The sequence below is a fragment of the Rhipicephalus microplus genome, chromosome 5 (genome assembly GCF_043290135.1).
Source record: "Rhipicephalus microplus isolate Deutch F79 chromosome 5, USDA_Rmic, whole genome shotgun sequence".
NCBI classification, from domain to species: Eukaryota; Metazoa; Arthropoda; class Arachnida; order Ixodida; family Ixodidae; genus Rhipicephalus; species Rhipicephalus microplus.
Window position 1 is genome coordinate 141,703,970 of NC_134704.1, and position 27,619 is coordinate 141,731,588.

Consider the following 27,619-nt stretch of genomic DNA (forward strand, 5'->3'; position numbering starts at 1 on the left):
GGAATGCCGTCGAAAGAAGCGTGTGATTGCGTGGGTTGATCGCCTTTATTTCGTGTGAGTCTTTCCGAGCAGTTCATAAGCAATGGATTGTAAATAACACTGATTTAGTACACGTTCTGTTGCGTTATGCCGACAAAAATTTGATATATGACTCATCAATGAACCCATTTCACCGTCTTTATCAGTTCTGTTTTGTACTGTCTTTTACTTCAAGATGATGCAAGCCTTGAAAGCATAGCACGTAATGTGGCGACAGAAGTTTTGGAGACCACGGGAGCGCGGGGTGAAGAGCATCGCGGCGCCTTCTGACGGCTACTAGAGAAGCTCAAAAGTGCGCATTGAGCACGTATGGCGCACGCGTATCTTTTTCTATTTGACAGACTACGCTTTCACTCTCTTGAACTGCCCGTACAACAGCACGCCTGAAAACTCGCAAGGTGTCACTTTTGCAGTCGTCGCGGAAGCAACGAGCGATGATATCGCGACAAAATTTCCTAAATAGTTGTGGCAATGCTCGGTGTGCTCCGCTTCTGCGCCTTGGTCCAGACGCTCTGTGGAGGTGAAAAACAGACTCCGGAAACTCGGGGCTAGTTTCGGTTTCTGAGAACAGGCACGCTCGTAGCGGGTGCCGGGCATCCAAGGATCTGGTTGAACGGTTGATGTGAACTTTCGGATTTATTGGGGGTCACAGGTTTTCACAAATGAAAAAAAAACTCTGTGAAGAACTTTTCGTTTGCTTATATTTCTTTTCTTATTCCTTATTTCGTGAATTTTAAATCAGGCGAAGCGCGGAAAGTTACCGACGTTTGTTCGTGCAACACCCTCTAAAAGTTCGTCAGGTCTATTCAGGTCCTCTTTTTCCCGCGTGCTACGTCACGTCAAGTGGCCAATAGAACTATTGGAAAAACGTCTGGCTACACTATAGTCTGGCTCAACGCCTCCTCTACAAGAGGCGTTGTCTGGTACCACATCTGTTCCCGGTGCTATGGAGGAAGGAAAAACTGTTCCTTCCTTCATGATCAGCGCGCATGCCCAGACAATCAGTGTGTGTGTGCGCCAAGCTACAGCGCAATTTGTCTTCTTTCGTGGCGTGCTCGCACACCCTTCGGTGTTCTTCGTGTCCGTTTGACCGTTCTTTTTTCAGCGTACACGTGTTAATGTCAGACGTGTCGTTTGGCACGAATTTCCAGGATCGCAACGACCGCAAGTTCCTGCAACATGGGCGGGTGTTGTGTTCCTGGGTTCCGCTGAAACTATCACGATGGGCAAAAAATGCGCCTATCTTCCTTCCCAATTTGTGACACGCAGTAACAAACGTGGCTTCGAGCTGCCCCACTGAAGGAATTCACACCAACAGTGCATTCGAAAGTAAACAGTTCTACCATTCCTTTATCGGGTGTGTGAATCATCGTTCATAGCTACAACAACTGTAATTATCGAAGGAGAATAGTCTTTTCGTACATAATGAAAATACCTCAGTACAACAATAAAGAAGCATGCATTTCTCGTGAATATTCACTGGTCAGTGGTCACTGGTCAGTGGGGTGCATTTCTAAATGTAGTGTACAGAAGGATATCCTTCTCACAGAATATTTAAAATTACTAATATTTCGCTCTTACTGCCATAGGCTATGCCTGGTTTGGTGTCTCTGTTTTGTTTTCTGATGTGTTAATATGTGCGACAACCCTCCGATGCCAAGCGTAATATGTAACAAGCTATCGAAACAATCTAAATGGCATTCTCGTTTAACCGACGTTTAACGACTTCGTGCTTGTACCTCAGTTAAATTATGAAAGAACAGCTATTCGCAGATTACGTCAGCGCGCGTAGTGTGTTTTAATGTGTAGCGAATTTATAACAGCCACTTTTTTTTCGCACGAGAATTTGTGAGCTGCACTTCCATGAAGTGGATTTTATAACGACACTGCCACATCAAGATGAACGAACAGGAAGGATAATAGAAATCACCAACCCAGGAAGGATAACGGAAGTTAGTAACACCGAAGACAGCGACGTTTTAACGGAATAAAGCTCATCTTGTGTCGGATGGTGTCTTCTTACGAGATTAAAACCATATGCTACACATGTGCCCGAGAAAGCTTCTCAAATTCATGACATAGTACTTCCCCCATCACAGACATACACCAAGCGAGCGCGACGCTCTGGTATAGCACCGCACGGACTCATAGCGAGACAACACGGAACTATCGGAAATGCCTTAGGAATCTGCGGGCTGTTGGTTCGTAGCGCTTGCGTCCGCTGCTCCTAGCCCCTCGCTCAGCGATATGAGAAGTTGGATCGCGCTCAGTTATATCCCTCGCTTGGCGTGTTACTTACGGGAAAGATAAAGACAGCAAGTAGCGGTGGGCAGAGAAAGGAAGCCGCAGCGTGCTACGCCAAACAAGTCGATCATGCATTCGTTTCAGAAGGCTTTATCGGGAAGCACGTGCTTTCCGCGCCTCTGCGGTGTGCTAACCCCCGGATATTTGTTCTACAAAAGTTTTTGAGCGTTTTCTAAAGGCAACGGGTGAGCACAAAAAATTTGCATTATGTAAAAGGTATTGATTTTGCAAGGGTACATATGACTAAATTAGTTATCTGCAAGCATGAGTGAACTGTCAGAATTGCAGTGTCACTCGACAAATTGGTGATGATGGCAGCCAAGCTTCTGTGCGCAAAACGCGTTTATTGAAATGTTTATATTCGAGTTTGCTCGGATACAATGTTTTAGTTAATTTTACTTTTTGCGTGTAGTTTGAATGATGTCAAGCAATTATAGACTAATTCCTGTTCATGGAATTCTTATAGCCGTGGTTTCAACAGTCGTCAGTCTTCTGATAGTGTCACGGAAATAAACGTAATGGACTAAATGTTTCTAAAAGTCACAACAGATAATGTCCATGGAGCCAATGTTTTGACCACTCAACTTTTCTTCGTCAAGGCAACGCTGTTTCCCTGGCGAAAACAAGTCAACTTTCCGAAACACTGCTTCTAGCGACGTTCTTTCTCAAAAATCTTCTGATCGCTTTGACCCTCACCATAGCTCTCAACTTCAGTCTCGCTTGGTACTCAAGTTCTGTAAGAAAACTCTGTGCGCCATCCTAACAAACGTGCTTAAGTCTAGTACGACGTGTCCTACTCGCGATTGTTATAACTTTCACATTGGTTCGGACATTCTGAGTCTAACCTATGCTCCTTATGGTCATATGCCAGTTGTAAATTAATGCTATATTTATAGATTGACACATTCACACTGTGTGTACGTATGTAGTTTTTACACAGAACATGCAATAAAAAGTTAATTCACTTGTGTCGATCAAGTTTCGTCTTAGTAAGAACTCAGTCAGCTTAACTATTGCTTCTTAAAAAATACGAAAAGAATTTTTAAAGAAGATAAAAAAAAATTCATGGCTGCGTTCCCAAGGCACCCAGCGGACCTTGAAGATGGCACAAGCGCATTCCACTTGCATGCGAAGTGGGAAAAGAAAGCATCCACAGCAACCCTTCACCTCTAAATTTTTAGCCCTTTAACTCTCTTTGGGAATCTCACCAGTGATGTTATGATAGAATTGTTCTGTTGGTGATTTTTTCTAGTAGAATACCCGCAAACCACTAATCGTACAAGTGGGGCCGATTGCCCCTGACGACAGTGAATGCATGAAAGGTAAAGGCAGTTTCTGATCATTAGCGAAAATACGCACATTCCATATCTAAAAGCGAAGCAGTTCTTAGCGAAATTAGGCGAATTTTAGCGTGTCTGTCTATCCATCTATCTATCTATCTGTCTATCTATCTATCTATCTATCTATCTATCTATCTATATATCTATCTATCTATCTATCTATCTATCTATCAGGCCGCCAATGACTTTTAGCTCTCCTGGCCATTTCGATAATGGTATCCATACTTACCTTGGTATGACATAACATGACTGTATCAGGAAGATATTTGTCCAGTCATAAAATGAAAATTATGACATGTATGTTATGAATGTCATGATTTAAATTTCATAATCCTGCAGCTCTTACGTTGGTTTCGTTCACATGGCATGTTGCAACACTGGTATGGTGTGGCATGATTGCATGGCGAACACAAGCGACAGACTCTAACATGAAAATCATGACAGGCGTGTCAGTTAACATGACTAGATGTCACATTTATCATGCGCTCGCGGCCGTTTCGCTAGCGTCTCATATACCAAATTTGGTATTACTGTACGTGAAAAGGTGACGAAGGTATGTGACTGGTGCAAACAAGATAATGCGTGTCGTGTAACAACATGACTACATGCCACACTGATGATGCACTAGCTGCCATTTCGCTAGCTTCACATATGCCAAACTTGTTATTACGTGACGCCAATGAATGATGAAGGTTTGTGACTGGTGTAAACATGATAATCATGAGATGCGTGTCATGTGAGAGCATGACTACATGCCACACTCAAGGCGCCAATGAATTTCGGCATGACGTGGTGCGCGTGCTCGCCGGCGTTAATTTCGTCGCGCCACGCTGGCGATGCCACGCCAGGTGCTGGTCCTGCCATATACTCGCATGCCGCGCTGCGTTGCTTTCACGTATGCGCATTTCAGCGCGTCCGGTGTGCCTCCCACACACAAAAAAAAGGGACACGCAGTGTTGCCGTTGCATGGGTAACGCATCGGCGCGAAATGCAGCATGTCGCATTTCGCGCTGATTGCCGTCGTGCCGCGCCGACGGACGCTGGTCGTGCCTGGCGTCGGACGATGGAGTGCTCGCGCTCTGCTAACGTGGCATCGCTGTGCCCAGCGTGCACGCGTGTCAACGCAACATTGTATAAAATGCCCTTCATGATTCGCTCGCAGTCGTTTTGTTGGCTCCACATATACCGAATTGGGCGTTATGTGATGTCAATGGGTCACGAAGTATATGACTGGGGCAAACATGATAATCCTGACACACGTGTCATGTAAGAACATGACAACATACCACGCTCATAGCATGCTCGTGGCCGTTTCGCTAGCTCCACATATACTCTATTTGGTATCTAGTGACGTGAATAGATGGCGAAGGTAAACGACACATCCAGACATGCTAATCATGACACGGAAGTCATGTACGGCATCATTTACCTCCACCTCGTATAATGTTCTGCTCAATTTAAATTGACATATAAATATTTCTCATTCGTGCTTCGCATATCAATGATTCCCACTGTACGTGGGATCTGCCATTTTTTTAGCTATCACCGTCTCTTTTTCTCCGTCGTCGTCGGCGTCAACGTATTTGTCATGGCGTACAGTGCGTACAAAGCATGACATGTGCCGTGATGAGAGAAAGAGAATGTGTGGCATGGAACACGCTTGTTTCAAAGGCGAAGCTCCTTATGGACGAGGCTTGTTCGTTGGCGCAGATATTGAGTGCCGTAGACACCTTGGTGGTGACGATTACGATGATGGTGATGACTAACAAGTGTGCTTCAGCAATATAGCACTACGAATCGAACAGGACTAGTACCCTGTTTATCTGCAAGTTTACATTTTAGAACAGTAAGAGATAACCCCTCAGGTTAGGCGGAAAATTCCAGTTACCGAGAACGCTTAACTCCAGCATTTTTGAAAAAGAGAAAACAGCATTGAATTTTGGACAAACCCAAAGGGACACAGAGGACGACTGGGACTGTTTTCTGGAAACCAGAGGTCAGCCCCTTCTGACAATTTATAGTGGCTTTGTATGTTTCTGCAAAGAGAGCTTGAGGCTTTTCATATAACTTGGCTGACTCAAATAAATTATAAACACATAAAAATGAAACAAATTCCTCTGCTGTTCGTAAATTACCCGTTAATAATTTCAAAATAACTACACTTGCTGTGAGAAGTAATTGAGAAAGTACGCAAACAGAAAATGTGAGTACCGATGCCACCTTGAACTTCCTCTTCCAAACACCATGACATCATCAATTGTAACGGTATTTACCGAATCCAGTATAGCCGCCAATAGGTAAATGTAAAGCGCATTGACTGCTGACGGAGTCAAGTATTTAACCTAGATAGTTGTGAGAAATTCCGTTGAGCCAATATTGTAAATGTGCAACCAATACCCCTCAAAATTTGTAAAGCCACATGTGCAGCCTGAGGGGTAAATTTGAAAATGGAGTTTTGTCATTCATTTTAAGCTCTTATAATGAAATTTGATGGCAATAGTAAAGAAATTTGAGTCCCCAGAAAAAACTTGCTCATTCTAAGCCAATTCATTATTTACTTTAGTCCCATATAAGAAGATTGTTTTTCAAAATTATTATGATGCCGAACATCTGCCTTTAAGCCGTTGTGGAGGTGCGTGAAGAATTTTTTTCAGCTATATGTCAAGTTGGCTTCAACTTACCGTTCCACTCTCAAACTGAAAGAAATGAAAACAATCGTCGAAAATTTATAAGTGAACACGGAGATTAGAGAGTAGGCATGTCACTTCGTTTCCAAGAACTTTTCCGAAAGATGGTTTGGGTTGCTGTAAGTTCGTTGTTTTGGTGTTAATAAAGCAAAGTAAAAGGTTGAATAAGTCATCCAAAAGATTTTCGTTTGCTATGTTACACTTGGTGTAAGCCCGAACCCTACTCCGCAATTAGAGCGCATCCGATTCCAAGCTTCCGGTTTAAGTAAGGGTAGTAAAAGACTGATAGTAAGGCTCCCTAACAGATGGCTGCCTCTAACGATAGCACAAATAAGACGTGTCATGTCTTTTTGCCGGAAGTCTGACAAGAGACTCTTCAGCTTTTTAGTTTACTGTAAATTTGGTTTAGATCAAAGCACCTATGTTGCCCAGGGGGCATTCTAAACCTTTGAGGGCCTTTCCCTTGAAATGCTTCGTGGACCTTAGTGTTGATATATAATAATATTCATATTATCTAAAGAAGCGCTAGCAGTGTAAAAAGAATAAAAAGGAGGAATGATATCCTAAAAATGTCATATTTACATTTAAAAATAGGAGCAGCTGCGTTAGAAGTTCGTATGAGGAAGCAGAGGATTTGCTAGCGTTGGCCTCATTTTCATCCTCTTCCCATTCACTTCCTTTTCTCACGCCTATACAATATTTTAGTCTGCTCTACACTCTTTCGTCCCCCTCACTTCTCTATCACATTTCGCTCTACTATGCATAGCATTACTTGCTGCGTTCTTTTCTCTCTCTCTCTCTCTCTCTCTATTTGAGCTTTTTTTTGTCTCTACATATTCGCCCCTCCCCATCTGTTCCGGTACCCCTTATTTTGCTTTGTAATTTTCTCGCTTCCTTGCCCTTCTTTTTCTTTTTTTCTCCCAGTACTCGTTCTTTCTCTCATTTCATACCACGCCAGAAAAATCGGCGCGAGTTCTTTGGTCCGCCTATTTTTCTTTTGCAGCCGAATAACAGGCCGACAGTAGTGCATGCTGGTCTATGGTGATATTTTTCGGATGTTTCCACATGCCATAATCACAATCCTAACAGCTTTTATGCAAAACAAACAAGAACACATGGCCTTCTATATTCTAAGTGCCCTCGTGAAACGCCACCAGAACCCGTGAAAGCGACAACGTTATGTGACGCGCACTCAGAGAGCAGTGGAACGGAGTCATTTTAAATAAGTAAGTGAACGATCTCATGTCTTGAGTAACATATATTTGCCTACCAGAACTATTGACTTTTTATATATAGTGGACTCAATAGGAGCTGCTATTGGCCAAGTGTATATCCCTGGTTATCACCACTTTTTATATATCCGAGTGATATCGGTAATGAACAAGCCATTTTCTATTTCTATTTTTTACTTCGTTGCCCACGTGCTTTGTTTTTAGTGAATATTAGCAAAATGTCCAGTGGTTCGTAACAAACGCAGCGCTTCTCACAGCACGGGAGATGCCGGCAAAATATTACATAAACTCGTACCAATTTCAGAAATCACTCGCGATACTTTCACTAAAAAACAACACTGTGAAGTGCAAAACCCTACTGCAACCTGATAACTTGCTTACGCGGGTTTCTCCTCCCTTTCACTAAAACTCAACACCAGCCTTAGCTAACATTAACAGCTAGTATGCTCGTGCTGTCTGCGGGAAGTGTTCGAAGAACTTCGCCGAGCTGTCACGTGGTTATCCGTAGCTAGCAGTTCATCGGAGGAAAGCAAACAGGAAGAGAAGGAAGTGTAAAGAAGGAGACCGAATAAATTAATAAAAAATTTGGGGAGATCTTCAGCTTCGCGATCAAGAATAGAACGTAATTTGTTGCGTTCCCCGTATACTCTGATATGTTTTCTTTTGAGATTCACCAAAACGTCAATCGCACGTCCACCTTCAAAGCTGATTTCTTGATGTTTTTGCAACTGATTTGATTGATATGCGGGGTTTGAGGTCCCAAAACTAGCATATGATTATGAGAGACGTCTGAGTGGAGGGATATGGAAATTTCGACCACCTGGGGTTCTTTAGCGTGCACCCAAATCTGAGCACAAGGGCCTACAGCATTTCCACCTCCATTGAAAATGCAGCGGCCGCAGCCAGGATTCCATCCCTTGACATGCGGGTCAGCAGTCGAGTACCTTAGCCACTAGACCACCACGGCGGGGCGATGTTTTTGCAAATAATGATGACTAGTTATGTCCGAGCGCTTTGCAAGGGATCGACTTTTAATTCGCGCACTCGCTGTTATTCCCACGTTTTGACACCTGGCGCGATTAAACATTTCTTCCTCAGAATCATGCATGCGATAAGGAGTGAAGGAGATTTCTTCCACTACATGACATTCCTATATTCTATTTCCTGAAGCAGTCGCAAGCTAAACGGTGGCTCTGTGGTTGCACAACTGCATCCCACATACATGAAGTGACTGTGAGCCTTACTAGAGCGGAAGTTCTTTTTGCTTGAATTATATTGTATTAGTACAGAGTTCTTTTTTTTGTTGGAACCATTTCAAAAACTACCGTGATTTTGTTTGTCGACACCGAAGTCGAGGCCAACGCTGGAATATCCGCGAAATGTTCTCCTTTATTTTATCGTGTTAAACATTCTTCGTGAGTCGAGATTTCACCCACAGTATCCACGGTTCGAAGGTGACAGTCACAGGCCGGCATTTATAAGCGCTCCTCGACTCGAAAGTCGACATTAAGGGATTCGAGAGGCCTTTCGTGTTGAAGAAAGCGCAACGCCGAACACCGCCCATGGATCTCTTTAGGTTGAGTTTTGTGTCGAGGAGCGTTTGTTATTACTAGTCGTGAGCACTCGGCTACCCTGGTGCAACAGCAGAACGAGGGCCTATGGAAATCAATGACTATATTTATTTGAACGAGATGAAGGTACTGAAAACAAAAATAAACAGAGAATGGGACAGAAAGACTCCGAAACAAATAGAGGTAGAAAGACAGAGAGATCATAGCATAATCATGTATGAATAAGTATCGCAAGGAATTAAAAAAGAAACGTGAGTGGGAAGAGGAGGGAAGAGGATGCATGGTTGCATTGACTAGTATGGTGAATTTTAGCAAGTAAGTGGTAAAGTGGGAAAGGAAAGTGACTTTAAGGGGGAGAAAGACACAACCAGCGCTGCTGTTTCCACAGTATTTGCACCATTTGCAAATGGCATTTTTTTCGTTTCGTCTGTGCCTAGAATCTACCCTCAGAATGTGCACTCAAAGTGATGGCGGTCGTTCATGACTACATGTTTTTTTTTCAACCTTTTAGAGACTGGTGCCCGTTTCTGAAACAAGTTTTTTTGCTTCTATTATGCAGCAGATGTGAAGCTCGTGGGTGCAGATGCAGATGAAAATTGAAGTAAATTAGTTGTCGACAGGTTGAAATAAAGTTTTTGAAAGCGAATACACATGATGAGAAAGGCTTCCTTACCTGAGCTTTGTCTTTGTTCAGCTGCGAACAAAAGAAACAAGTAGTGAAGCTTGCAATTTTGGCGTAATTTCAACAAAGTGAGAGAAATAACGATAATATATCCTATTCTACATTTGAGCTTATTTATAACACCAAAATTCTACTAAATATGCTGAAACATTGCTATGTATATTTTGATTGCCCGAAACACGTATCATTTACTGGAAAAAGCACGGTAGACAGCAAAACATTGGCTTCAACTTTCAGTAGCTAATAACCTATGCACGATGTGTGACATTGAAAGTTGCCTGCTACTGTTTCCGCTATAGAAACTGTGGCCTTTTAAGAAATCTGCGTGTGAATAAGAAGCAGACAAACCAATGTTATTAAAACTTCTCTAGAGAAAAAAAATGAAGAAAAGCTGAAGTATAGGAACTTGAAGCAAGTCACAATAAATATCTAGAGTCAATTACGGGGCACAAACTATCTCACAATCGCACATCACTCTCTTCAAAATAAACAGCAACCTCTAAATATTTCGTGCAACGTTATATCGCTGTAGTGATTTTTAATTCTTCAGAAGATTATCGTCAGCAGTGTAACAAGATGGATTCTATATTTCTGCATACTGTTCTCGAACTAAAGGAACTGCTTTTAACAGACTATTCTTATACTCACGTGGTTTGGTGCATGCTCAGCAGAAATACGTTTGTTATAAAGAAACGACTTCAATACTATCTATGTGTGGACGATTCCCTGAAACTTTTTAAAGCATGATATTGCCCTAATTAACACGAGATTATTGCAAACTATACATTCTGTTCTAGCAAGTCAGCTTTTACTTTTATTTTGTTTATGCTAGACTGGGTTGATTTGTAGGGTTTCACGTCCACAAACTACCATATTATTATGAGAGACGCTTTAGTAGAAGGCTCTGGAAGTTTCGACTACCTGGGTTTCTTTAACGCGCACCCAAATCTCAGCAAACGGGCCTACACCATTTTTGCTTTCATCTGAATGCAGCAGCTGCAGCAAGGATTCGGTCCCGCGACGTGCGGCTCAGCGGCCGTGTTTCTTATCTTAGTCACTAGACTACCGCGGTGGGGCTGCGTTAGACTGAAGAGCACGTCCACATCGCCTCGACGATGTCACACCTCAATGCAATAATTGCGTTAATAAAAACATCACTAATGAACAGCGCATAGCTCTATGACATTTTTGTGTACATATACGCCCTAAGCCGTCACGTTCGCAGAGCAAACAATAGAACTTGGCAACACTTACGAAGCCAGGCAGTGTGTAGTCGGCCGACAGGAAGCCAATAACAGCGTCCGCGATGCAGTCGATCGATCCCCACAGCCCGGCAATCTCGATCAGGAAGATGTCATTCTGTAATGTGGAGAATGAAATTGCAATATATAAAAGCGAAACCTGCAAGTGTGGAGGGTGCTACGATGTTAGATGGCTGTGACGTCTAGCATGTTGGGAACACCTGTCTTTCCTATAGGAGTGGTAACAATGAATATCTCATGAATTGTGGATCCTTTGCCTAGTGTTCTACTATTTTTTGCAGTGCTTTGATCAATTCATGCGCTTTTGCGCATACGATAACTTAGCACTGCACGATTGATTGAAGCATATCGCAGGAATTAGAGTTTCACTCAGTCGGCCATTATAAATGACAACGTTATGCATTGGAGAACCATGATTGGTGTTTAGCGAACGATACCACACACAGCAGTTGTCATAGAGTTCTTTAAGAATGTCAATGTAGACTTCAACAATGCTTATGTTACTTTCGGTGGACCGTCATAATGGAAGTATGTAAAGAGTAAAAAGGCTCTGTTCAAGCTTACTACAATGCCAATTCAAAAAATGGTCTGCGAGCATTTGCAAAGCAGCCATAGGATGCAGGATGCTCACACATATTCATTATGAACCAAACATATATATATATATATATATATATATATATATATATATATATATATATATATATATTGGCAGTGCTTTGATCAATTTATGCGCTTTTGCGCACAAGACAACTTAGCAATCCACGATTGAATATAGCATATCGAAGGAATTAGTTTCACTCCGTCGGCCAATATAAATGACAACGTTATGCATTAGAATATATATATATATATATATATATATATATATATATATATATATATATATATATATATATATATATATATATATATATATATATGATAAAAGTGAATATTTAAGGCCACTTTTCTCCTTGTTTTAATTGCGAAGCATTTCTTAACGAACTTCGGCGACTTTGAGCGTATCTGTCTATCTACGTAGCGGCCTACGAGTTTTAGCTCTCCTGGCCGTTTAAATAATGGTATCGATACCAAACTTGGTTTAGCATAACATGACTGTATGGAGAACATATTTGACTAGTCATAACATAAAAACTTGATGTGTATGCCATAAATTGCTTGACTTATAATTCATGGTTCTGCAGCTCTTGCGGTGGTTTTGTTGACATGGAATGTTGCAAAACTAGTATGATAAGTTATGAATGCATGGTGAACACCAGCGAGAGGTCCTAACAAGAAAATCATAACATGCGTGTCATGTAACAACATCAATACATGCCATGCTCATGATGTGCTCCCGGCCATTTCGCTAGCTTCTTTTATACCTAATTTGGTATTACGGGACGTGAATGGATGACGAAGGTTTAGGACTAGTGCAAGCCTGATAAACATGAGATGCATGTCATCAACCAACATGACTACCTGCTACGCTCATGATGCGCTCGCGGCCGTCTCGATAGCTTCAGATATACCAAACCCCTTATTACGCGACGCGAACGGACGACATAGGTAAATGACACATACAAACATAATAATCACGACATGCGTGTCATGTAACAACATGACTACACGCCGCAGTCAAGGCGTCAATACACTTCGACGTGACGCGGTGCGCGTGCTTGCCAGCGTTCATTTCATCGCGTCACGCTGGCGTTGCCACGCCAGGCGCCGGTCCTGCCATATACTCACAAGCACGCGCCGCGCTGCGTTACTTTGACGCATGCGCGTTTAAGCGTGTCCGGCGTCCCTCCGTCACGAAAAGAGGGAGACGCAGTGTCTGGGTAACGCATCGGCGCAATATGCAACATATCGCATTTCGCGCCGGTTGCCTTCGGGCCGCGCCGGCGGACGCTGGTCGCGCCGGTCAGGCCTGGCGTCAGACTATAGAGCGCTCACGTTTCGCTAATGTAGCATCGCTGTGCCCAGCGTGCGCGTGCATCAACGCTACATTGGAGTATATTGGACCCTTAATGATCCGCTCGCGGCCATTTTGCTAGCTCCACATATACCAAATTTCGTGTTACCTGACGTCACTGGGTAATGAAATATATGACTGGTGCAAACATAAAAATTCTGACACGCATGTCATGTAAGAACATGACAAAATACTATGCTCATAGTGTACTGGCAGCCGTTTCGCTAGCTCGACATGTACTCAATTTGGTATCATGTGACGTGAATAGATGACGAAGGTAAACGACACATCCAAACATGATAATCATGACACGGAAGTCAGATACGGCATAATTTACCTCCGCTTCATATTGTTGTGCTGATATTAAAATCGAAATATAAACATTTCTTGCTTCGCTTATCATCGATTCTCACTGTACGTGGGATCTGCCAATTTTTTGACACAATAATAATGCGATCTAACAGACAATATAGCCAAGGAATGTATAGGGTAAGTTAATAGACCAATTGCTTTGTCAATGTGAAAAAGAAAAGTGGGTGAAAAGATAACTTGTGGTGAGCAGGAACAGAGCCCACGACCTTCGAATAACGCGTTCAATGCTCTACCACTGAGCTACCCTGGCGGCTATCCCCCCAGCCACATTATTGGGTTTCTATGTGAATATAAACGTGGGAGTGTCAGTCAGTGCCACCAGTAGCCATCAAGGCGAGTGAGGCACACCCTTTATGGGCCTGTTTGGCGTCACGTAGCACGTGAACGTATAGCGAGCTGGCAGCTGATCATGAGTCCCTCGTAAACAACTTAACAGACACACACACACACACACACACACATATATATATATATATATATATATATATATATATATATATATATATATATACATATATATATATTGTAATGAATTATTGAATCTGAATAACGGACGCTCTGCTGGCAATGAAGAAGACGACGATGATCGGTGGCTGCAGTAGTAGCTCGCGCACGCCGTTCGCCATTAGCCAGACCTGCCTGGTAAAGCTCTTTTGCCAGGCTGCGTCTGAACTTTTCTCGACGTACAACACCTCTATTTTAAGTGGTGGAGGAGCCGGGGTTCCCATCAACCTGGAACTTCGCAATCGGACGCTACCCTCACCGTTCACCATGACTGCTCCTGGCCCTTCTTAAGCTGCCTTATTAACGACAGTCTACTGTACTGGCGTGCCTCGGCAACGCGACCCACCAATTTTTCGCGGCAACGACGAACAAAACGTCGAGGACTGGCTCGTCGAGTACGAAATCGTAAGCGCTTCCAACAAGTGGAACGCCTGCGACCAGCTCACAAACGTGCGCTTTTACCTCGATGATGTGGCCAGCCTCTGGTTCAAGAACCACGAAGGCGAAATCACCAACTGGTCCGCCTTCAAGACCACCATCGCCGCGGTCTTCGGTTGTCCCGCCGTGCGCCGGCTTCGCGCGGAACAGCGTCTCCGTAGTCGAATCCAGCGCAGGGACGAGACCTTTACAAGTTACATTGAAGATGTCTTGTCTCTTTGCAAGCGCGTCGATGAATCTCTAACCGAACGCGACAAAATCAAGCGAATCATCAAAGGAGTTGACGACGATACCTTCCAGATGCTCGTCGCTCGGAATCCACAGACCATCACCGATGTTGTCCAGCTCTATCAGGAGTACGACGAGTTGCGTAAGCAGCGTGTCTCGACGCGCAGTGCTGCTGAAGATACGGCTGAAGTTTCCGCCCTCGTGCACGATGTCGCTGCTGATCACACCGTCTTACTGCCCCACATCAAACAGTTCATTCGTGAAGAAGTTGCGCGTCAGCTTTCTCTTGTGGCCGAAGCATCCGCGCCAGTGACATCGTTAGACTCACGTCTACGCCAGGTCATTGAGACACAGGTCACGCAGGCACTGCATCCATCGCCATCTGTCCCTACGCCGCTGACCTACGCTGCCGTCGTTGCTAGACCCCCAGCCCCACCTGTCTCTGGCGCATACAGGGGCACCGGGTCCTCCTACCCTACGACGCTGCCTACATACACGGCACCCCATCCCGTTTCGCCCCCTGCACCTTCTGTCGTTAACCCATGGCGCACCTTGGATAATCGGCCCATATGTTTCGCATGCGGTTTCGTGGGACATATAGCACGCTACTGTCGCCGTCGTAACTTCCAGCCTCCAGACCACGGGAATTCTGCAAATTACCAGGCTGCCCAGAATCCCCGCCGACCATCTTCTCCCATCACCGACTCATTGTCCCCACGACGCCCTGTCGATTCTCGCCGGTCATTACCGCCCCGTCACCGATCGGTCTCCCCGATGCTTCGGCGCACGAGCCCCGCTCGAGAGGAAAATTGACAGCCGCAGTTCCGGAGGCAGGAACTGCGTCGTCGTCGAACTTTCTAAGACCTCCTCTTTGTCCGACCAAGAAAATTGATGTGCTAGTAGAAGGTGTTGCTGTACGTGAACTTGTCGACGCAGGTGCCGTCGTTTCTGTAATTAGTGAAAAACTGTGTCGCGATTTGATAAAAGTTACAACGCCGCTTACGAATCTTGCACTGCGTACAGCGCCCATTTTATCGCGCCGACAGCTCAGTGCACAGCACGCGTTTTTATTCAAGATGTTTGGTACGCCGTCAACTTTGTTGTTCTCCCACGTTCATCTTACGACGTCATACTAGGATGGGATTTCCTTTCTACCCATCAGGCCCCCGTCGACTGCGCTCGTGCTGAACTCACGTTGACGAATCCGTGCCTTGATATCGACCATCACAGTCCCTCCAAAGTGTTTGCCGCAGCTGACGTCCGCATCGCGCCATTGTCCGCCGTCCTAGTGTCTGTGTTTTCCCCTGCTGCCACTAACTCGACGCTCCTGTTCCAGCCAACTATAGCTAGTGTGCAACACCGAACCATCGTCCTCCCGTTTGCCGTCATCAACTTTTCCAATGGTTCGGCGGTACTTTATGCGTGCAACGTTTCTGCATGTCCATACATCCTGCTACGCGGCGAGTGTCTGGGAAGCCTCGAGACCTTAAATTGTATTTTCGAAGACCCGATCTATCCAGACAAGCCATTTTTACCGACTTGTGCCATTACACCCGCAACGGACGCTAATGAACCTATAGATGTATTCCGCAAGTCCATTGATTGTAACCTCACCCCTGGGCAGCAGGAACAGCTGATCAAGCTCCTACAGCGTTTTCGAGCCTCGTTTGACGACAATCAGCCTTCCTTAGGTCAAGCGTCATCTGTCGTTCACCATATAGATACCGATCAAGAGACGCCAATACGGCAGCGTCCATATCGTGTGTCGACTACCGAACGCCGTGCCATCAATGAACAGGTTGACGACATGCTGACACGTGGCATAATCGAACCATCAAGCAGTCCCTGGGCCTCTCCAGTTGTGTTGGTGAAGAAGAAGGACGGGTCCATCAGGTTTTGCGTGGACTACCGGCGTATCAACCGAATCACGCGCAAGGATGTCTATCCGCTGCCACGCATTGACGATGCCTTGGACTGCCTACAGGGAGCCGAATTTTTCTCTTCTTTAGATCTGCGCTCTGGATACTGGCAGGTACCCATGGCAGAGGCCGATCGTGAGAAAACTGCTTTCATCACGCCCGGCGGGCTTTATGAATTCACAGTCATGCCCTTCGGCCTCTGCAACGCACCAGCTACTTTCGAGCGGATGATGGACTCTATCCTTCGAGGCCTCAAATGGAACGTTTGCCTTTGTTATTTAGATGACATTGTCGTCTTTTCAACCAATTTCGCAACCCATTTAACCCGCCTCGAGAAAGTCCTCGCGTGTATTTCTGCCGCGGGGCTGCCACTGAATCTGAAGAAGTGCCATTTCGCTGCTCGAAAGCTTACGATCCTTGGCCACGTGGTTTCAAAAGACGGCATTCTTCCTGACCCTGCCAAACTTACAGCCGTTTCAGCGTTTCCCAAACCGACCACCATGAAAGAGCTCCGAAGCTTCATAGGCCTTTGCTCTTACTTCCCGCGCTTCGTCCGCAATTTCGCGACGCTCATCGCTCCTTTGACCAAGCTCCTCGCCGGCTCTAGAGATCTTTCCGCCTGGTCTGCCACCTGTGACGATTCTTTCAATGAACTGCGCCGCCTCCTCACGTCGCCGCCTATTCTGCGACACTACGACCCATCGGCACCCACAGAGATCCACACCGACGCTAGTGGTGTCGGGCTAGGCGCTATTCTTGCACAGAAGAAAGACGGCTTCCAAGAGTACGTGGTTGCCTACGCAAGCCGAACTCTTAGCAAAGCCGAAACCAACTATTCAGTCACTGAAAAGGAATGTCTCGCCATTATTTGGGCGATAGAGAAATTTCGACCTTACCTGTACGGGCGCCCTTTTGACGTCGTGACTGACCACCACGCCCTCTGCTGGTTGCTGTCACTGAAGAATCCAAGCGGTCGCCTCGCCCGATGGGCATTACGCCTCCAAGAATATAATATTCGCGTGGTCTATCGCTCCGGCCGGAAACATTCGGACGCAGACGACCTATTCCGTTCGCCGCTACCCCCTGACCCGGACTGCTGCGAAAGTCTAACCTGTGATGCCACTGCCGTCACCATCGCCGAGATGCCATCTGAGCAACGCAAGGACCCTTGGGTTGCTTCGATTCTAGACATCCTGACTGGGCACACGGCTTCCCCTCATTCTCGCACATTGCGTCGGCAAGTCGAGCACTTCGCCACTCGCGACGACGTGCTGTACCGACGCAACTACGCACCCGGTGGACGTCAGTGGCTACTCGTGATTCCACGTCATCTGCGATCCAAAATTTGTTCCACGTTTCATGACGACCCCCAATGTGGCCACGCAGGTTTCTTGAAGACTTATTCTCGCATACGTCTCCGATATTACTGGCGTGGCATGTACCGTTTTATACGACAGTACGTTCGGGCCTGCTCGACGGGCCAGAGACGAAAAACTCCCCCTTGTCACGCCAGCGGTACCTTGCTACCCTTACCATGCCCGTCCCGACCATTCGACCGCGTCGGCATCGATATCTACGGTCCCCTTCCGAACACCGCTGACGGTAACCGCTGGATCATAGTTGCCGTGGACCATCTCACGCGGTATGCCGAAACTTCATCCCTTCCCTCGTCTACAACAAAAGACGTTGCGACTTTCGTTCTTCACAACATCGTATTACGGCATGAAGCACCTCGGGAGTTACTGAGTGATCGTGGTCGCGTTTTCTTGTCAGACGTCATCACAGCATTGCTGCGTGAGTGCCACGTCGTTCACCGCACTACAAGCGCCTATCATCCCCAGACCAACGGAATGACAGAGCGCTTCAACCGCACCCTTGGTGACATGGTGTCTATGTATATCTCGTCAGACCACTCCAATTGGGACCGAGTGCTCCCGTTCATCACGTTCGCTTATAATACCGCCATTCAAAGCACTACTGGGTTCTCTCCTTTTTTCCTCCTTTACGGACGCGAACCTTCTCGCACTATGGACACCATCCTTTCGTACAAACCTGACTCCTCAGAGTCCACGACTTCGTCTCAAGCCGCTACATACGCTGAAGAATGCCGCCAACAGGGAAGATCATTCACAACTCAAGACCAAGGAAGCCAAAAACTCCACCATGACGCATCAAATAACACTACTTCCTACGATCCAGGTTCACTCGTCTGGCGGCATGTCCCTTCGGCTACAGCTGGCCTTTCTACCAAGTTGGTCCCCAAGTATCACGGCCCATATCGTGTGCTACAAAAAACGTCACTGGTGAATTATCTCATCGAGCCACTGGAACCATCTTCTGACCAACGTCGTCGTGGCCAGGAAATTGTCCACGTCTCGAGACTTAAGCCCTGCTACGACCCTCCCGTGTTTACTTGTCCATGGGTCACCAGGATGGCTCCTTATTTCGCGGGGAGTAATTGTAATGAATTAATGAATCTGAATAACGGACGCTCTGCTGGCAATGAAGAAGACGACGATGATCGGTGGCTGCAGTAGTAGCTCGCGCACGCCGCAGCTCGATCACGCGTGAAACGCGTAATCGTGCAGGCACGAGGTCAGATTCTGCTGGCCTGGAACGCCACGTCGCATTTCGGCTGTGAGGCTTGACTGTGAAGAAGCTGCCTGGGCTCAGGATTGGGCGGCAGTATCCTTATTGTTCTTTGAGTGTTCTTTATTTTCCGGTAACTGTAATTGTCTTTCTCAGCTGAGGCGAGTCATTCCAGTTTGATGTCATTTTCTTCCCCCGTCCAAGGGCACTCCCCTTGGTTAGCTTCCACCCCCGCCAAGGATTGGCCGATAGACTATTTGTTACGCAGTGGAGCGAGAAGTGTCCCTGTGGCGCTGGTACCTACAGATGGGGGCAGTATTCCGATCAAGAACCCAAAGGCGATTCAAGTGGAGCTTCGAAAAGCCACTTCGCATCCCCAGGAGATCACTGAGGTCCGCCAGTTTGGTCGCGGAGGCATCCTGTGCTGTTCCGCAGATCAGGAATGCATTCGTGAGCTCCTGCAATGTTCCGAATTCGCAGCGCATCCGGTAAGCCCATTTATTCCGGCACACCTCGCATGCTCGAAAGGATTAGTCCGCGAAGTAGACACAAGCCTGACACCTGCAGATGGGCTCGATTTGTTTTCGGTGGCGGGTGTAATTTCAGTGTACAGGTGCACCCGTACAATTGACAACATAAAATCACCCACGGAATCGGTGATAGTCACCTTTTTAGTAACAGTCCGACCTTCCGAAGTTAAGGCATGGCCACTGATCTATAAGGTAGAGCCACTTTCCCCCAAACCCCTGCAGTGTTTGAAATGTTGGCGATATGGACATAGCGTCAGAGGGTGCCGATCAGTTCTTAGATGCCGTCTGTGTGGTGAAAATCATGACAGCCGCGAGTGCAGCTCTGAGAAAGAGAGGTGTTGCTTATGTAATAGGGCGCACCCTGCAGACTCCGCAGACTGTGCAGCAAAAGAAAGGGAGCTTGCCGTATTGGATATTGTAGAACGCAAGAGGTGCTCTCGGAGAGAAGCCGTTGCAGAAATGCAGGAGAGATCCAAAGGATATGCCAGTGTTGCAGCACGTAATACCACCGCCACGGATGCATCTCTCGCAACATCTATCGCAGAGGCCGTAGAAAAAGCTATGGAAAAGGCAATGGAACGCCTCGCAAACAACCTTTTTGAAAGTTTGGCACAATTGGTTTCCAATCAACTATCGCAAATTCTAGGTGTAGCATCTACGAACGATTGGGCTCCTCAGGCATCATTGGTATCGCAGCGTACGGAAATAGAAAGTGCGACAACACGTCAGCGAGCGGTTTCTCCTGAGGCAGGGACTTCCAAAACAACGGAAGACGGTGATCTTACGGATGATTCGGAGGCATGTGCAGATATGGATATGGACTCTCATAAGGCTCTGAAGCGAACCCGATCTCCCCAATCAAAAAACTCTTCGCATAATTCGAAATCTAAAAAGTATCTATCCAAAAAAGAATTCTTTGAGAACATGTCTAAGAAAGACTTTTTGCGAAAGGACATTTTGGACCAAGCAGTTTCTGCGACGGTTCTGTCGTCAAAATAGGTTCACTAACCATATTACAGTGGAATTGCAGATCTATATTTTCCGCAGCCACAGACCTATGATACCTTTCTTCACAACTTTCCCCGGATATTATATCACTCCAAGAAACCTGGCTTTCAACCAGCCAGAAGTTTCACCTAAAAAATTATCGGCTATTTCGATTGGACCGACCTAGCAGAGGTGGTGGGCTTGCTGTCTTGATAGCAACTAAGTTTAGTCACAAAGCTACGATCTCTTATCGTTGTGTGACTCCAGATTGTGAAATTTTGATAGTGGACATAATATTCCCAGACGCTTCTCCCTTGTCGTTTGTAAATGCGTATTTCCCAGCCGGGGTGCAAGACACACGAAGTCTAGACGATATGTTCTCTGTCTGCAGAAAGGATATATTAATCACTGGAGACTTCAATTCACATCATGTGGCCTGGGGTTTTAAAACAGATTTAAGCGGAAAACGATTGTGGGAATGGGCTATTGACAAGAATTTATCTTGTTTAAATTTGCAATCTGCTACTTTTGTCTGAGGTCTCTCTAAATCTGTAATTGACTTGACATTTTCAAGCTCATCTCTAAATATATCTTCGTGGCAAACTTTAGACTGTGCTACTAACAGTGACCACTTGCCAATTAGTTATGTACTGAACTTTCCAAGAATACATGTCGCCGAAAAGGCCCGCTTATTCCTCAACTATAGAAAATTAGAAAAAGACTTGAGGGCTACTTTTGATCACCGCAAGGACATACAAGGTGACATTAGGGCTATGAGTCTGTGTGCAGTGTTAAAAAGATCAGTAAAAGACGCAACGTTTAAATTAGACTCGGCCACAAGAGGTTCTTTTAGTCCATGGTGGACTGAAGAGTGCACGAGAAGCTATAGAAAACGGTAAGCTGCATGGAAACAACTGATGGTCAACCAATGTCCAAAAAATTGGTGTGATTATAAATTCGCAGCAGCAGACTTCAAACGCACAGTAAGTACAGCAAAAGATGGTTATAATATGAAACGACATGAGTATCTTTGTAGGGCTAAAAACAAAAAAGCGCTCTTCAGATTTTTAAGATCTCGAAAGATGTTACCACCCGCTGAAAATATTGACTCTTCTGTTCTTTCCCCCCGTGAGCTCTCTGATTTAGTATAAAATATTGCGAAAGGGCTTCAAGATAGATTTATGTCAACTCTACCACTGCACATTGTGAACCCAATGGCAGGCGAGGATTTCGAGGAGGTTACTTTAGATGAGCTGGCTGAGATAATAAGGCACTTATCTCCTTCGGCACCTGGACCAGACGGGATAACAAATTCAATGATAAAAGTAATATTCGAGATTTGTCCAACTGAAGTACTTAATCTGGTGAATTTTTCTTTGACAAAAGCTTGGATACCTGTGGAATGGAAGCTGTCTAAAGTGATTCCACTTCTTAAAAAGCAGGAAAAAGGATTCGCCTTGGACAATGTAAGGCCGATATCAATCACGTCAAATCTGGTTAAGCTAATTGAAAGAGTTTTGAATGCCCGGATAATGAAATATATTAATAATAACGCAATATTAAACCCCAATCAAATTGGTTTTAGAACCGGTTTCTCAATATGGTGTGCGCATGTTGATTTAGAGAGCCGAATACAACTGGCTCGGCGTCGGCGCCAATATTGTGCTTTAGTTACTTTAGATTTGGCTAAAGCGTACGATAGGGTTGAGCATTCAATTTTATTAAAACAGATGGAATATCACCACTTTCCCAACTACATCACTGCGTGGGTGTCGGAGTTTTTAAGAGGGAGAGAATATTACTGCTTTAAAGATGGGTACTCGTCGAATAGATATAAGCAGACACGTGGTGTACCACAGGGGGCTGTCCTGTCGCCAGTTTTATTTAACATTTTCTTAAGCTCCATTCCATCAGCTAAGGATATTCAGTTATATGTGTACGCGGACGATATTTCTTTCTTCGCAAGTAATACCGACCTTCAATCATTATACCAGAGTCTACAAAATTATCTCAATATGATAGAAAGATGGCTTAAAAATATTCATATGACCCTGAACGTAAAGAAAAGTGTGCTCCTTGCATTCTCTTTTCTGCAGCCTATCAACATCTCGTTAATGTACAGTAATGAGCTCATTCCGCAGGCGAATTTCCTTAAATATTTGGACATCATATATAATGACACATTAAATTGGAGAAGTCACATTGATGATGTGTACTCCAAGGCAACACGGGCCATGGGGTGGCTACGGAAGCTTGCAAACCGTAAAGCGGGTTTAAGAAGAGATGTGCTAATAATGATATATAAACTTTATGTGCGGCCCATCATGGAATTCGGATGCGTGTTATTTTCTGGCTGCGCAGCCTATAAAGTGAGACCCCTAATACTGCTGGAAAGAGAAGCGTTGAGTTTGTGGCTGGGTCTACCAAAGTTTGTTGCAAACAACGTGTTGTATATGGAAGCTCGCCTACCTTCTCTGCTAAATAGGTTTAAAATTCTTACTGTGCAAGCATTCTTAAAGATATACAGTTCACACCAAAGACTCTCATTTTACGCTTTCATTCAAGAATCGACTTTATTTTTCGAAACCCATTGGTCGCGACTACACACCCCGCAAATAGTATTTGCACTAGTGCTACTAAAGCAACTGAATGTAAAAATTAGACATATTCGTCCAATACACAATCTAAATTCAATGCTTGGCATACAATTCGATGATATATTTCCTCATAACGCGAAACAATTGGCATATAGGTATTTAAATGATCAGTTAGCAGATTATCTAGCCCACCTAGAGATAAGCAATATCATAGCGACTGATGCATCTGTGTCAAAAGAAAAGGCTGGGGTTGGCATCTTCTCTCTTTTTTTGGACTGGTCCTTTTCGATTCGACTCCCAGATTATACCCCGGTATTCATGGCAGAATTATTGGCCATTGTTCTTGCCCTACGCAAATTACCCTCAAGCGAATCATTAGCAGTGATCATTACAGATTCGTTATCAGTTTGTAATGCACTTTCTGCGGCAGTAAATTCAGAGCTGATGAATACGTTTCGGCATTTAGTACCGAAAAACGTAAAAAAACTGCATTTGCTATGGGTACCAGGCCACCGCGGATTATATTTGAACGAAATTGCGGACTCTTTAGCAGCAGTATCCCTGGGTGGGCCCAACATTCCAGTTTTGCCAGATACGGCTTACGTAACCGCGCTAAGGTTCCGAAATGCTTGCCTGCAATGGGGAAAAGGTAATTTGGATAACTTCAAAGATTTCGAGCATTTGAGCTATTGCTGGAATAAACAGTGGTGTTTATCTCGCCAGTTAGAGGTCACTTATACCAGATTGCGCTGTGCAGTTCCACAACTAAATTATTACCTTAATAAAGCTCAGCTCAAGGCGTCACCGCCATGCATTTGGTGCAAGGAAATTGAAACTATTGAACATTTCTTTTTATTCTGTCATCTTTATTCATATCAGAGAAAAAGATTTTTAGTAGCCCCATTACAAAAGCTAAGAATACAAGTAAATTTACCAGTAATTTTATCACTTGGCGGAGCTTCATTTGGCTACTGCCACAGGGATTATGCTCCGCTGTGTTTGACTACATCAACACAACTAAAAGATTACCATGCTAGTGAACCACTACCTTTTCAGATCTTTAGTTTATAATTCATAGTAATGTCTTTCAAAAACAAAAGATGGTTTGACCGCTTGCTCAGCACACATTTTTGTTTTTTTGGTAGTATTATTTTACGCTACTTTTTCAGATTGACTTCATTTTTAGTTTAGTTTCATTTGAGTATCCTGCCGCCCGGTTCTTGGCCCATCCCCCTTTGTGGGTAAGCGCCATCCATCAGAGGTCATCAGCATCAGCATCAGTTCGCAATTAGCCAGACCTGCCTGTTAAAGCTAATTTTGCCAAGCTGCGTCTGAACCTTTCTCGACGTACAACACCTCTATTTTAATATATATATATATATATTTATATATATATATATATATATATATATAGGCTACTATCTACGTAAAATTTTTAAATATGTCAGAGCACAAGAACCCTGAATACTTTCAAAGTTGCAGTGAGACAACCATTCACGTTTCTCGAGACGTAGGACACTTTAGCCCGCACCGTCATTGCGAACAGACAATGGTTTGCCGGTCATGTAGTCTCGCATCCATTATATTTAAATAAATTTCACCTGATTCAAAAAGTGCTGATACTTTAGGACAATTAATTGTACGCGCTTTTTTAATGTTTGCCTCTTATCATCTGGTGTCGCGCTTTCCTTGGTTATAAAAGTTTACATGTCATACGTGCAATCTTCAAGAAATGTTGATGTTTTGTTTTTTGTCAATGTTTTATTTAGTTTTCTGAAGCGTGTGACATTTCTAACAACTTTCTGTTTCAATTTAAATATCCTTTAACTATTACATGTTTTAATTACCTGTGCTCAAGCATCCTACTGGGCGATGTAGCCAGTCAAGTTACATGCACGTAGCTTTTTTGTCTCCTTCCCAATTACATCTCAAGCAAAAACAATTTTTTACTTTTCTTCTAAATAGCCAGCTTCTTAAAAGCACGTTTGTATGAAGGCTCACTCTCCTGGCACTGTTGTTCTGGATGTTTCAGCTAGAGATGCATTTGTAGAAAACTGTGTGTCTGAGTGTTCTGATTTTCGAGCTTTACTGTGAGACGCCAAGTCAGAATCTTTCAGGCCCTGGTTTTGAACGAATGGTGTTCGAAGCATTGACTTTTGTCAAAGACCTCAACAGCGCAGTCACTGTAGATGTCATGCTTTGCACGGAAGCGTATACCTTGAGGGCTCCAGTGAAGAGGGAGACGTCGAACAGTAAGCTCACGCCTGCCAGGCCCATGGTGATTTTGTCAGAGGTTCTCCGGCTATTCACTTAGCACAAAAACAGAATGAAATAACACCAGTAAAGAATGACAAACATAATGAAAGTGCGCACAACTCAGAAGCATGCAGTAATAGGATGAACAATTGTGATTGGATTACTGTTTCGGCGGCGCTTTTTTAATAACACAAATTTATGCACATGTGGAAAATATGGCTTCTATTCAAAGCGCAACATGTCGAGGGCAATAAGCGCCCTCTGTATTGATGACTTTCATTTAGTTCATTCATATAAAATTTTTGTGCATGAAAGACAAACAAGGGTTGGAGGACGGCAAATCTGGGTCTTAACGCTTCAAAGGTTAGAATATAGATGATTACTACAGGATAGTTATGACTGACATACTGCATTGAAGGCAATTTACGGGTCAACAAACATACTAATGATAACAAGATAAGTTTTTGTTATATGTCCCACAAACAGTATATCAAGTACTGCCCTAAGAATTTCAAACTGCGCATTGATCCAAATGAAGAAGCTATGTGGCACAAATACCCATGACATTGCTCTTATTTTTGAATTGCCTGACATACCCCCTTACTGTAAGCTCTGTGAAAACATCGGATTGAATACGTGTAAACTGCACGTATAAGCGTTGTCCTTTTACTATAGGTATATCGAAGTGGTGAACACACTATTTATTTATTCATTGCACACTATTGCAAAAGCTTCACGTACAGTTTTGTTTAGAGAAACGTTCGATGATTTAGAGTACAGTGTACCTTCTCTGTAAACATTATTTATATCACAATAATAATAAATTACCCTACGTACACGGATTATTATCTTACCCCATTTCGACAGATCGTACACGTCAGGAAAGACTTGGGATACTCCGAATTTCCGCACTCTTCCATAGAAGCCGAACAGCCTGGACGTCAAGTTGAATCCGTTCATATACTGCGAGGAGATGTTATAAAACGGTCTTTACCATTTTGAAAAAAAAAAAGAAACGTCGTTGCCTAAATTCAGCTCAGGGATTTCCTGACTGGTGACATCTACCACCCATCCACATTCCTCTTTATACAAACAGACTCACGGCTCCATCAGTCAAATGCTAGTGTACCCCGGATGAGCATAAATAAACAAATAAATATGGCCCAGCAAATAGATTCTTGCTATGAGCCTCCAGTAGCCATGCCAGTAGCTCACACCACTGCACCACTAGAACAAACCCGATCAGACGCAACAAAACACCTTCAAAAATGTGACTGCTCTAAAAATTTCGCACTCACAATGCCAATTGACGCTTGTGGTTTCTGTTATAACTTTTTTGACAAGTACGCTAAAGCCCAGCTGTGACTAAGTAATGCGCATGTCTGGAGTTTATTGATATTCATTGATATTTCTTAAGCGCAAGCTTCCGAGTAAAAGGGTAAAAATGCGACAATTACAAGCGGTCACTTCCTATTGAATAATCATTTTCAATACACGTTTTTACAATGACAACTGCACCCTAATTCCGCTGTACTCCTTCAACTAAAGCCATCCTAAAGTGAAAACTAGTGAGCCCACAATGTGAAGCTGTTAGTTTTGCGTGCTCCTGAAAGCGTGCTATTTTTCACGATTGAGTAGAGGATGTGTATGAATCAGGGGAGGTTGCAGAAGATGCTTACACAGGCAACTGACATATCACGCAGCCTGAATATGTCCGCTTCGTTTTAAACTTGGGCAATGATCTGCGTTTTCCGTAAGAGAATTTTCTTTCCTTAACAATATTTTGGAATAAGTACCAAATTTCAACAGGCCAAAAAAAGAGGTAGGGAGTTATTACCCAATCCATCAAATACATATTAGCTGCACTACTCTCCGCGCAATGTTTTAGCTTGGATGAATCTGGTGCTTGTTTCTCCACGACACGACGTATTCTACCAATTTTGTTTTAAAGAGCAGATCAAAAGAGCTCCGAGTGCTGTGTCGCTGTTTCATATCACTTTGCTGCAAGATGTCGGCTGCAGTCAGATGACGGGAGCGTGATCTCACCATGCATAATATGGACACCACCACGAGAGTCGTTCTTGTACTGGGCCAGTACATCATTCTTCAGCTTCGTGAACCTGGA

The 27,619-nt window shown here is 44.3% G+C and overlaps 1 protein-coding gene across 1 annotated transcript; it reads right to left on the reverse strand.

Annotated features, from left to right (window-relative positions):
• Positions 1 to 494: 494 nt before the first annotated feature.
• LOC142817579 (uncharacterized) lies at positions 495 to 27,619 on the reverse strand. Its single transcript, XM_075894628.1, has 6 exons — positions 27,541 to 27,619; positions 26,349 to 26,457; positions 25,456 to 25,547; positions 11,110 to 11,214; positions 9,847 to 9,867; positions 495 to 551 (listed from the first exon to the last, which is right to left on the reverse strand). The coding sequence occupies exons 1-6, from the start codon at positions 27,595 to 27,597 to the stop codon at positions 495 to 497; spliced, it is 441 nt and encodes a 146-aa protein (XP_075750743.1). The 5' UTR covers positions 27,598 to 27,619.

Coding starts and splice junctions, on each gene's coding strand:
- LOC142817579 (XM_075894628.1), bottom strand. CDS start 27,597: ATGATGTACTGGCCCAGTACAAGAACGACTCTCGTGGTGGTGTCCATA. Junction 26,458..27,540: donor TGGTGTCCATATTATGCATG/GTGAGATCACGC, acceptor ATCTCCTCGCAG/TATATGAACGGATTCAACTT. Junction 11,215..25,455: donor TCTTCACTGGAGCCCTCAAG/GTATACGCTTCC, acceptor TCCACATTACAG/AATGACATCTTCCTGATCGA.